Consider the following 12,624-nt stretch of genomic DNA (forward strand, 5'->3'; position numbering starts at 1 on the left):
ATACCAGGTTTGTATAAGAGAATTCCTCAATACACCCATCACCTTCGTACTCTTGCTATGCAGTGCCATCTGAAGACAACTAGTTGACACTGCATTGGCTAGAGGAGAGGGTCCTATTAATAAACACATTCTAATATTTGTATTTAATTTCATCTTCGTCTGTAGCCCCCGGTTGTTTAACAAAGCACTACTGAACTGCTGGTGTCATTTAATGTTGAGTAGCCTTGCTGCTGCTGATTCCTTAAAAAGAATAATGAATTCATAATAGAAGGGTAGAGCGGTTTTGATTTGCAGTGAGGCGATTATCTTCATGATCACAGTACATTTTATTAAACTTAATTGCAAGTGTTTGTATAGTTGACCAGTGTTCAATGTGTCCATATTGAATGAAATCTGTTTGTATGAAGAGATACAAAATGTAATTTGTTCAATAAAATAGATTTTGAATATTCCCTTTAGGTCATTCAAAAATTCAATGCACGCTGGACAACCGATGAGCAGCTTCTTGCTGTACAAGGTATGGATTCTGTTCCATGTATAATTGATTTTGCCTACTTAGGCATTCTTACCAACTACTTTGTTTATATTAAGCCTTTGCAATTAATCTAACACTACTTTGCTATTCTGTAGCTCTGTTATACTTTTTAAATAGTGTATTGGTGTATCTAAATGTTTTTATTTTAATTAAGCATACTTATAGATTCTTTTAAACATTTCTAAATAAATGGTAATTTTTGATGGACATCATTCTCTTTGCAGATTACGTACTGTGAATTTATTTATTTCTGTGACTCTATGTACTCATAGCTAGAGTGACTGAGACTCACTTCTGACTGGGAAAGGGAAAATTATTTTATAGTTGGTACCTTCCATGTCTTAAACACAGTTCTTCATTCCTCACCAAAGAACACAAGCAAGCTCTATATTTGGGGCTAATATGCCCACTACCTGTTGTTCTTGTGAACAAGTCTTTTTTTAATTTTTTTTTAAAGAAGCGAACTCTGTTGGCTTGTTCCCAACATGCACGATTTTGTGCAACGATTAGGCGTGTGGCAAGTTGCAGGTGGTGATTCTAACTGTGCCTGCTCGGTACTCTGCTTTGCAGCCACCACTGATTGTTTCTCAATGTTCTGTGAAAAGGTTCTTTCTTATAGACTTCTAACCACCCATTCCTCATCTTAGAATATTCCCCAGGCATCAGACTGGATCCAGAAAATCTTGAGTAGTACCTCTGCACTCCGATATGTGGAATCAATCGACTCCAAGTTGGCGTCCGTGTTGGAGGTACCATATTAGTGCCACCCTGGTGCTTTGACATCAATTCCTTCCTGCGCCAACAGCATGGACCCTGAGAGCTACCTTGGTCACTTTTTGGCAACTTTTTTTCAACATTTTGTTGACCCTTTTGGCCTTTGCTCCCAGTGTGCTTAGAGACATGTACCCTACAAAACGTGTAGGTATTAAACCATGTGTGGACTGCCACTGACAAATGTCAGTGTCTGATTCTAAGTTTGTCTCTGGTGCCTGGGGTTGCACCGCAACCCCAAAGTCCACACCGAGTACAAGTCCATGAGCTCCAAGGGGTTCCAGGAGCAAAAGTGCAGCAGAAGAATGCTCCTGCGCTGGGTCCATTCCTTAGGGAGATCCTGGGGATGTTCCTAAGGATCTTTGTCTTTCCGCTCCAAGATGTCCTCTTCAAAGAAGCACAAAATAATTGAAAATGTTCTTCTACCACCTGACTTCGTGCTTCAAGCCCCAATCCTGCACTCCTCCTGCTGAGCCAGCATCCAGTCCCATTCAGTGTTTTCCAGTTTCCTGGAGCCAGAGCGACTCCTGCTCAGTTGAGAGATGCATACCATCTTTGGGCACCACCTCCCTCTGAAATATCTTAGGGCCCCACAGAGCCGAGAAGTGACCCATCGAGGTTACCACTGGCGAGTCTGTCTCGGATTCCAGACAGGCCCTCTGGCTCTGCTTCTGGATCCGGACTGACATTGCCAAGCGTGCCACCTTCCACCCCATCTCCTTTCCATCCTGTGCCATCTCGGACGAGTTTTATTGTCCTGCTGTCCATCATATCCCTGTTCTTTTTAAACATTCCTTTGTCTCTTTGCTGTTAACCCACACATGGTTTGGAAATGGACTAACCAAAAAAACTCCTGAGATTCTGCTCTTTATTTCCAAGATGCAAGGACTGAATTCATCTTCCTGAAGCTGTTGCAAATATCAGCCCTTCTGCCAGTCTTGTTAGTCCTTGCTAAAGGGTGGTTTTGTTAGTGAGATGCAGTGGATGGCCGGCAACCGCCAGCCTGTGTCTTAAGTACAACACCTACCGCTGGTGTATGCCACAATGTGATGCGATGCGGCAGGAGGGTTTATTTATTCCCCCTTATGTAGTGTCCATTTTTGATGGCTGGTGGTATTGCAGATTCCCATCAGTTTGAATAAATGCTTCAGTCTAGTTACAAGTGCGAATTAATGGCAGTGACCATTAGGTGAATGAAGGAGACCCTGGGAAATGTTGCCTGGGCTACGGTCTAGAACTCCTTCGAGGTTTGATGGTGGGTGATACGCCAGTCCAGATCCTGTAGGTGGCGTACAAGGGGTAATCGAGAGGACACACACAGAGGATCGAATTGTGGTGTGGCAAGATGGTGCACTAGATGTCGACAAAACATTGAGAGGGAGACGGTCAGAACCCTAGTGATGACTGTTAAAGCGGGAACGATTGAGGAATTGGACACCCGTCGGGGAGCGGACTGCCGAGTATGTCCATCAGGACTGCATGATGGCTGATAGGCGGCTCCGTGCTGAGGATGCACAGGCCCACAGTTGGGTCCTTTGCTTGCTGGACAACAGATGGCTCCTTGTGGTAAGGGAGTCTGCCTCAGTGGCCTGCCAGATTCCACTGCTCCTGAGAAAAACGGCTAGGGCGCTCGACCTTGGACCTGGGGATCTGGGTTCGAGTCTCTGTAACGACGCCAAAACCTCCTGTGATTCTGGGCAAATCACTTAATCTCCCCGTGCCTAAAATGAAAGTGTGTCCTCATGTAACGTAAGTGGAAAAATATGTAAAGCGCTCTGATACCTGATTCGGTTCAGGTCTAGTTCGCGCTATATAAAACTCTGCAAAAAAAATAATAAACCATAGTGATACTCCTCGACTGGCCCCATCCAGGCCTTGCCAACCTCTGGGCTTGCAGTCCCTAGATAGATCTTTCACTTCTGAAGGCGGATGATGAGGAGGAATAGTTTGATCTCCTAGAGGAATAATCTGAGCCAGAAGAAGACTGATAGGAAGAGATGGGTGGCGCCAGTGGCTTCGACACTTCTACAGACTCAGGCATGCTTTCCCTCCAGCACTTATTCTGGTGGAGGGTGCATCCTTAGCTACTGTGATGTGCAGGGCAGTGGAGGTCCTTGACCTACAGCTGGCTGCAGTCGAGGTCCAGACCATCTTGAGATACGGGCCATGCTCTCCCAGTTTGTTACCCATGGGAGGGATGCAGCTAAGTTAACCATTAGATGTGGGCTAGGCAAAGTGTTTTAGTAGACAATGGCCGTGGGCGCCATTCCTGGTTGAGGACTACTGGCTTTTTGGGGAATGTCCAGATATTCCTCACGGTCATGGCCTTTGATGGTTCCAGTCGGTTCAAAGACAAAGTGGACTCAGAGCTGGAGCACTTTAAGGACAGCAGGGGTTACGGGCAGGTCCTTGGACCCGTAATCATCCTCAATACACCGTACGAAACCACTGAAGAGGCATACCCCACATCTTTACCCGCACATCCATAGTGGTGCTTAAGCTTTTCAACATATGTGCAGCAATGTATGCAGTACCTACCAGCCCCTTGGGTCAGGTGGCCAGCAGTTAGGTCAGTCCACCACCGCCTCCAGAAGCCATTGCTTCCAAACTTTCATTCATTCATTCTTGCAGGACTCATATTTTCATATTCCAGTCTGCCTTGTCCACAGTTCACGTTGGCCACGAGCACTTTCAGTTCAGTTATTTTTTACCTCACCAGCACCTCTCGGGTGTTCCCCAAAATGATGGCAGTGGTTGCAGCTCATCTGTGGAAATCAGGGATGCCATTCTTCCCCGATCTTGACTGCCAGCTGTTAAAGAGCTTGCCCCAGACTGTCATCTTCCACCTCCAAACTACGGTGGATCTCCTGCATTCGTTGGGGTTCATTATCAACGTGCCAATAACACCTGACTCCCTCTTAGATGCTCAGTTTCACCTAAACTATTCTGGACCTGGTGCAGTTTTGGGCCTATCCTCCCGAGCGGCAAGTCCAGGATATTAATGCTATAATGCTGATGTTTCAGCCTCTATCCTGGATTTCGGTGAGACAGACTGAGACTGCTGGGCCTTATGGCCTCCTGCATCCTACTGGTGACACATGCCTGTTGGCAAATATGGTCTCTGCTGAGGGACCTAGAGCTTCAGTCAGCGCAGCATAAGGAGAATCTCTCAGACGTGGTTAACGAACTACAATGGATCAGCAGCAGACCCCTCTCTCTCTCTTACCAAACCAGATCTCACAGTAGTGGCAGATAAGACACTCCTGGGAAGGAGTGGCCATCTGGGAGAGATGGAGATCGGAGAATTCAAGTCTCCGTTGGAATTCGGACTCAATCTGTTGGATCTCTGAGCAGTTTGATTGGTATTGAAAGCCTTTCTACCCTCCATCCAGAGAAGGCTGGTGCAAGTGTTCACGGACAACACCACCGCCATGTGTTGCTGTACCATACAGGGCGGTGTGAGGTTGTGGACCCTTTGTCAAGAGGCCCTGCCTATTTGGACATGGCTGGAACAGCAAGGTATATCCCTAGTGGTTTAACATCTGGTGGGTTCTTTGAACGCTGAAGCGGGCAAACTCAGCCGGCAATGCCCCATAGATCACAAATGGCTTCTCCATCCAGAGGTGGTGCAAGGTCTTTTTCAGCAGTGAGAAGAGCCTTTGTTAGATCTGTTAGCCACCAACGAGAACTTGCAATGTCAGCAGTTCTGTGGACTAGCGTTTCCAAGACTGCTCTCGCTTAGACGATTTTCGGATCGAGTGGAGCTCAGGCCTCCTGTACGCCTTTCCGCTCCGCTCATGATACTCCTGCCCAGAGTTCTCTAGAAGATCAGGAAGGACCTGGCCCAAGCCATCCTTGTGGCTATGGATTGTTCACAGAGTCTGGTATCTCAAGCTGTTGTGCATGGCCATCAGTTCTCTGAACAAGCCGCCCCTTTAGGAGGATCTTCTGTCCAGCAGCAGGGGAGGGTTCTCTACCGGAACCTGTCAACATTCCACCTTCTTGCATGGAGATTGAGCAGCGACCATTGAACGCTTTCAACCTTCCTCCTGAAGTGTGATGTTATCTTGGCAGCCATATGACTGTCCACCAAGACAATTTACGCCTGCCGTTGGGCAAAACTTGTGGCATGGTGTTCAGAAAGATACATTGATCTTCTTTCTGCCCTCTTTTTCAGGGTCTCCTGTCCATCCGTTTCCTTGCCCAGCAGGGCTGTGCTCTGGGCACTCTGAACAGCATCTCTTTACCATTTCAGCTTTTCTCCAGTGGCCTAGTCAGCCATCCCACTTAAAATCCCCGATTGTAAATAGGTTTCTGAAAGATTGACATTTGTTTCCACCTTCTCCCTTTTATTATGCTACAATGGGACCTAAATCCCATCCTCACTTTCCTTATGTGCGCTCCCTTTGAGCCTCTGCACAATTGTCCACTCAGGCTCCTTACCATCAAGACTGCCTTCCTAGTGGCTGTAACATCTGCCTGGAAGGTCAGTGAACTTCAGGCCTTGTGATCAAATCCTCCTCATGTTAACATCTACCCAGACAAACTGGTGCTTCGTACAAGAGCTTCCTTTCTTCTGAAAGTGGTCATTCTATTTTATGTAGGCCAATCCATTACTCTGCCTACTTTTTATGCTCTGCCTCATCCGTACAAAGAACAGGAGCCATTTCACAATCTGGGCTCAAAGAGCATTGTCGTTCTGCCTTGATTGCACACGAGTTCCAGGTGGACAACCAACTCTCTGCGGGCTAAGTCTGATTGAAGAAGGTACGGGCCATGCAGAACAGGACAATCATGATGGATGGCACTCTGTATCAAAATCAGCTATGCTTTGGCTAAGAAGCAACCCCATTTGTGTTAGTGTGCTCATTACACTAGAGCTAAAGCTGCAAAAACTGCTTTAGCTCAGAGGTTTGGTCCTGGAATTTCCTAGGCAGAAACATGGGCTTCTATGCTCCTGTTTACCAGACACTACTGTTTGGACAATGAGGGCCAGTAGGGATGGGCACTTTGCTTGTTCGGTCCTGCAGGACTCCCTCATATGAAATTGGTCAGCAGACCCACCTCCAGGGAGGTTTCGCTTTGGTATCTATTCTAAGGTAAGGAACCTGGAGCTAGAAAACTATCAGATGAACAAGTTAATTATCTCCGGTAGTGCCTTATCTGGTAGAGACTCTATCTAGTCGTAGGCACCTTACCAACCCACCCATCCTCCTGGCTCTGTGAACAGATTTCGAAGGACCAGGCTTTTCCCTTTTAGCGCCCTGGTTTTGCACACCAATGTCAGTGTACTTCCTGGCTATGCAATTCTGGAATTGAAAGTCGCGAAAAGTAACTGACATCACTGCGCCTAGGTGTGCCTGTATAGCCACCACGAGCGTCACTTCCATCGTGAAAGACTCCGACTCTACGCATACCCAAACAACGCGTCTTACCGGCGCACAAGTGTACTGCTCAGGAAATATTTCCTGATCCAGTCTGATAATTCTGAGGTTAGAAATCTGTGGCTAGATTGTCTCTTCATAAAATGGTCGATATTGTGTTCATATCATTCCAATGTTAATGAATATCATCAAAACGAGGAACATTCAAAGTAGGCAACTCCAATGCATTTCGGGCGGTGCCCTTTCTCAAGGAGTGCTGTGAAGAAGACAGAAATCAGTGAGGGTCGGAAAGTGTAAAGCGCTGTAGAACTTAATTAGTTAAAGTGCCTATCAATCGGTGTGTAAGTGCGGAATTAATGAGAGCTAAGGGCATGTGAACGATAGTGTCCAGTGGTAAGCTAGAAACGGGGAGTGCTCTTAACACTAGCCGACTGTGCAGGACGGGCTTAAGAGGAGAAAAAATCCGGAACAGAAACTTACTTCGAGTTCTGTGTAACGCAGCGGGTTACTAACAGGTTCGGGGACAGGCCGGGAACACTAATGGGAAGTGATCAGAGTGCCGGTAGAAAAAGCTAGGTAAAACGAGATGGAAAACGGACTGGGATGAGAATAGGGGTTGGATCGTAGATGAGCGGCGCCATGTTGGAATGGAGGGGTGGTAATGTGAATGGGCTGAAAGTGAGGGTAAAAGGTGGGAAATATCAAAGGGTGACACAATAAATGATGCAATAAATGAAAACACGGGCAATTAAGAGCGAATGACATGAAATGTAAGAATTACAGATAACAGCTGTATTCTTAACGGTCGTTGAGGCCAAAAAGCTTCTGAGTCTGTAGGCGGAACATCCATTCGAGTTCTCTTTTTAGAAGAAGTTTGTTGTTGTCACTTCCTTCTTTCTTGTTCACAACTTCAAGAATAATAAATCGTAGTTGAGCAATGGTATGGCGAGCTTCAAAAAAATGTGTGGCAATGTTAGTGTTAAAACGAAGTAATAGCGCAGACATCACTTGTAGAAGGTATAAGTAGGTTTATTCACGTAGAAATCAACAGGTATACAATTATAGGAAGATCCTTAGATTATCTGGTAATCTCTGGTAATACCTGGAAATGCCCCACCAGGAGCAAGGTCCTCTCTGCTCAGCCCATTACACCAACTGATTCCTAGCTTCATACAAACTAACCCTAACATTCTAGATGACCTCACCACAGGCTGAGCAGACAGGCAGAGAACCACAGTGGGGAGTCTGTATTAGTAAATAGCACATTACAACACATCTCCCTATTTAATAATGAAAGTATTCAAAAGAAACAGAAGAAGATAAGATCACGAAATAGAAGAAGATAAAATACACGAGTCTGGAATGGAAATATAATAGCTTAAGTCTGGAAAGAGAATACACAAGTCAGGAATAGAAGCAGATAAAATACAGAAATTTTAGAAGTCAGGAAAAGAAGAATGCATAAAAACAATATAACATATCCTTCCCCCTTAATAATGATCATAAACACAAAATTGTATAAAGATGGTAAATACACTTTTGTCAGAGAGATGAAGAGAACGCACCACAAAAACAATGTAATACTTCCTTAACACTCTTCTCCTAGAAAATGATCAAAAACAAAAATAGCAAGAAACTAAAACCGCACCAATTTCCTAAAGTGCTACACAAATCTCCAAAACCAAGGGTAAAATACTATAGCAAATCAAATAAGAGAAGTTACACACACCAGAAGTAACTCCCAACGTGTGTACCCGTCACACACAGTCTAAGTAAATGTGTATAAAACACAAGACAAAACCTGAAAATGTAGGGTATCCCTTAACCCAAAACAAGATTAGGGTATCTTTTAAACCCTAAAACAAACTAGGTTAACCTTCAACCCAAAACACTCATGAATCATACACTGAGTACCAATAAAACTCAGAAATCCCAAAAACGAAGGGTAGATCTAAACAGATAAGAGAAGTGTGTACCCTTCACACACAGTCTATGTAATATATAAATGTAACACCATACAAGGGTATCCCTTAACCCCATGTGTGTAGCCATCACACACATCAAGTATACATAACATAAAGTAAGTCAAAAACCAAAAACTTAGTGTATCCTTTAACCCCACAAGCGTAAAGTAAGTCAAAAACCAAAAACGTAGGGTATCTTTTAACCCCATAAGCGTAAACATCACATCATACATAGTTTATATAACATGAATACAAAACACCAGGTAAAACAAAAACTTTGGGTAATCTTAAACCCATTGCCGATTCACAATATCAATCTACTGTGCAAGACACTCACAAAACAACCAATAAAGATGAGGAGACACACTAAACAACATTACACCACACTGCGCAACTAGAAGAGACAATATCTCAAATGCTTCCATTCTGTGCTACTAGATGAGAGAACCATGCTGTCCCAACCGCCACAACAAGGACATACGCCTACACTACAATACACCAACAAGTTTACTATAACTCAAAACATGTTAGAGAAGAAAAATAAAAATAATAAATAACAGCTATTATTTATAAATAGATAACAGAGCAACCCTTTTCGCAACAAGATTACAGTGTTAAGAAGTCTCTAGCGCCGGTGAGCGATGACTCACCCGAGATCTACACTGTGATGAGCCTTTGTTGACGGCTTGGAAACTTCATGTACTCCCCATATTAAGATGCATCCAATACATCTATCTCCATATAAGTAATGACTTGGAAGAAGTAAGGCATAATGTCGAAATGAAAACACGAATCTCCACCAAAACGCTGACACACTCGCCGTTTCTGTATTGTAACTTCAGTGATGTCACTATAGAAACACAAATAAAAAAAATGGCTTCCGACAACGTGAACGAGCGTCACACATCATCCGTTGGTTGCACGTAACATCAGAGGCATCCAGAACGTCAAGGCTCTTCAGCGAGAGTTAAAGATGAAGTCAGCAGTTCCTTTCACGAGAGGAGAACACGCGCTGGAACTTCGACAATTTTGAAGGTAAACACACCCGTTACTAAATTGCCGTTGCAGAAATAAATGTTAGCCAATTAATCCAGGAAAAGCCCAGGCAAGGACAAATACGGCGGTCGCATTATCAGTCAATATCTAAACTCGAGGTGCAATACAAACAGGTGTCACAGCAGGTCTCCAACGCTAACGATTTGCTGTACATTTCTAAATAGTAGAACACTCTGTGAAGGTGGAGAGGCAAAATCCATGCTATAGAGCACCACTCCGCAAGTCAAGTAACACATGGCTGCAGTCTATATATTTCCAAAAATGCGTTTCCAAAACTGCCAAATCTTAGAGGGATGCAAGTTTTCTCTGCACACATCGCTGCATTTTTCACTGCTGACAATACCCAGGGGGCATCGCTGCTTTCCACCTGATATCCATACCCAGCACCTATCGCTACTTTCCACCACTGGGGTGATGAGGCATACACATGAAAACAGTTTAGTTGTAGTGTAGTTTTTCTTTAGCACATGTCACAGCTGCTAATCCATTGAAAAGTCAGTCAGAGTCAATGCAGGGATAACGTAGCAGAGACTTTCAGTTATTTCTCAAAGGCAGTAAGCAGGCAAACAGAAACTGGCACAATCTAGACAAATGGGCGACCGTTGACAGGGTCACTGGTGGGGCATTAGGGGTGCCAAGTTTCATCCATTTCATAAATTACAAAACACTTACTTGAAGTCTTAAAGTCTTTAGGTTTCCAATCTGTACCAGTTTTTCTTTTAATCTTTTTTAAAAGCGCTTCTTCTTCTACTTCATTTTCAAATGTCTAATCCTTCCAAGGTAGCTCACATGGGTTCTTTTTTTTAAAACGTCGCCAGTGTTAAAACGATGGCAACATTACAACAGTTAGATTTCTCGTTTTTAAGTCGGATATTAGACTTGTGCTCGTTCATACGTGTTTTGATTTTCCTTTCTGTTTTGCCTATATACAATTTGCCACAGGGGCACTTCAAAGCATATATGAGATTAGAAGAGTCGCATGTTGCATTGACTTGCAGTTTGATGGCATTCCCTTTCATAGGGTGGCGGATGGTATTGCCTTTTATGACACTGTTGCAGTGACTGCAATTGAGGCAGGGCTGAGTACCTTTGTAACTTTTGGTTGTGCTGGTTGGTTTGGATAATATTTCTTTAATGTTCTTGCTCCTGGTGTAAGCAAACAAAGGTAAAGGTTTAAACATGTCACCAAAGTCTGGTTCAATTTGAAGAATTGGCCAATGTTTAAGTATTATCCTTTTGTAGATGTTGCTAACTGTAGAGTTTTTAGATACGAGGACTATCCGTTGTTGTTCTTTGGTGGGTTTCTTAGTTAGAGCCTCTTGTCGGGTTATTTGTGTCACTCGAGTTTGTGCCTCAGATAAGACTTGTGTAGGGTAACCTCTGTCTAGAAATCGGTTACGCATTTCTTGCATGCGGATTTTCATAGTTTCTTCATCTGACACAATGCGTTTGATTCGCAATAGTTGGGAGAAAGGCAGGTGTCTTTTTAGTGACTCTTGGTGGTAGCTTTGATAATGTAATGTATTGTTTCGATCAGTACTTTTTCTGTGTAGGTCAGTGATGATGCCAGTGGGAGTGATTTTTATGTTCACATCCAGAAATGCGATTTCAGTGTTGCTGATCTGCCACGTGAGTTTGATTCGTTCATCCTTGGAATTGAGGTGATGAAGGGATCGTTCGAGAGATTCTTTGGAGTCCGTCCAGACGAAAAATAAATCGTCAGAGCACCCATCACATTTTTCAACTCTATCTAAAATCACTTAATTACAGCTGTGCACCACCTACTACCGTCTAATTGCTAGATTGTCTCTACCAGATAAGGAATTACCGAAGGTAAGTAACTTGTTCGATTGGCATATACCCAGTTGCCTTAGCCTAACTTGTAAGCCCCTAGTATGGCACCAGGGGTACCCATGGCCTGTAAGTTAGTGTATCCTCCGGGTCTGCTGCACTTCTTGTACCACCTTTAATGTAATACGGTAAAACATGGCTCCCAGCCTGTCACTGCAGACTGGAGGGGCAGTTTCTTTCTTAATAACCTTTGTTTATCTTTTTTAACAGAGAATTAACAGGTGTACATCATTTATCAGCACATACTGGTGAATTGTACAGCAGAGTATCATGCGTAGAACAGGACTTCACAACTTATGGTATAATGATGCACAAGAATACAAATAGCCTGACAGTATACTCCAATTAGTTTCTTCCTCTGTCGTGTCTTCGCTAACACCGGTCTCGTTCTGATCACTCTGATTCCATTCAGCATTCAGAAATGTGTTAGAAAGCTCCCTCCACTTTCTGAGATAGTCATCTAGTTTGTCATCTCTTCAAATAGCTTTTATATGGGCTTCCTCCGCCAGTGTCCATTCGCGCACATTCCACATCCACACATTGGCCTCTGGGGCACACCTCTCCATCCATGTTATTGCTACTCTGCGCCTACTAACACTATGAGCAGCTGCAAGAGTTTGCAAACTATCTTACATTTTTTGGGTTTCCGGATGGGTCCCAATAGGGAGTATAGCAGTGACTCCAGCTGAATGTCTGTGCCCCTCTGCACCTGCTCCACTATCTTAGCCCTGAATTGACTTACCCTGGGACACCTACATGTTAAGTACAGGAAGTCTGCACCCTCTTCTCTGCACTGAGGGCAGGTATCCGGGCAGTCCAGCGCAATGCAAATTTACTGGGGTCATGTTGATGCGGTGTAAGTAGTTGCAGTGTTTTAGTTTGAAGCAAGCATTGCATGATACTGTATGTATGAGTGTGCTTATTGCTTTCCACGCCCTTTCACCTAGAGGCTCTGTCATGTCCGCAACCCAAGTCTCTCGTCAGCTGGGATGGGGGCATGTTCGATTAACCCTCATTGAATTATAGACGAGAGAGACGAGTCTGCTCCCAGCTCCACATGTAA

General features: G+C 44.2%; 1 protein-coding gene across 3 annotated transcripts in view; it reads left to right on the forward strand.

Annotated features, from left to right (window-relative positions):
- The window catches only part of RCOR1 (REST corepressor 1), a 523,596-nt gene that overhangs the window by 431,767 nt on the left and 79,205 nt on the right, over nucleotides 1-12,624 (forward strand). For all 3 annotated transcript variants that reach the window (XM_078660219.1, XM_078660217.1, XM_078660218.1), the window contains one exon: nucleotides 460-517. In XM_078660219.1, the coding sequence (XP_078516345.1) occupies nucleotides 460-517 (58 nt within the window). The remainder of the gene's footprint in view (nucleotides 1-459; nucleotides 518-12,624) is intronic.

This window comes from Lissotriton helveticus, chromosome 9, assembly GCF_964261635.1.
Source record: "Lissotriton helveticus chromosome 9, aLisHel1.1, whole genome shotgun sequence".
Classification (NCBI taxonomy): Eukaryota; Metazoa; Chordata; class Amphibia; order Caudata; family Salamandridae; genus Lissotriton; species Lissotriton helveticus.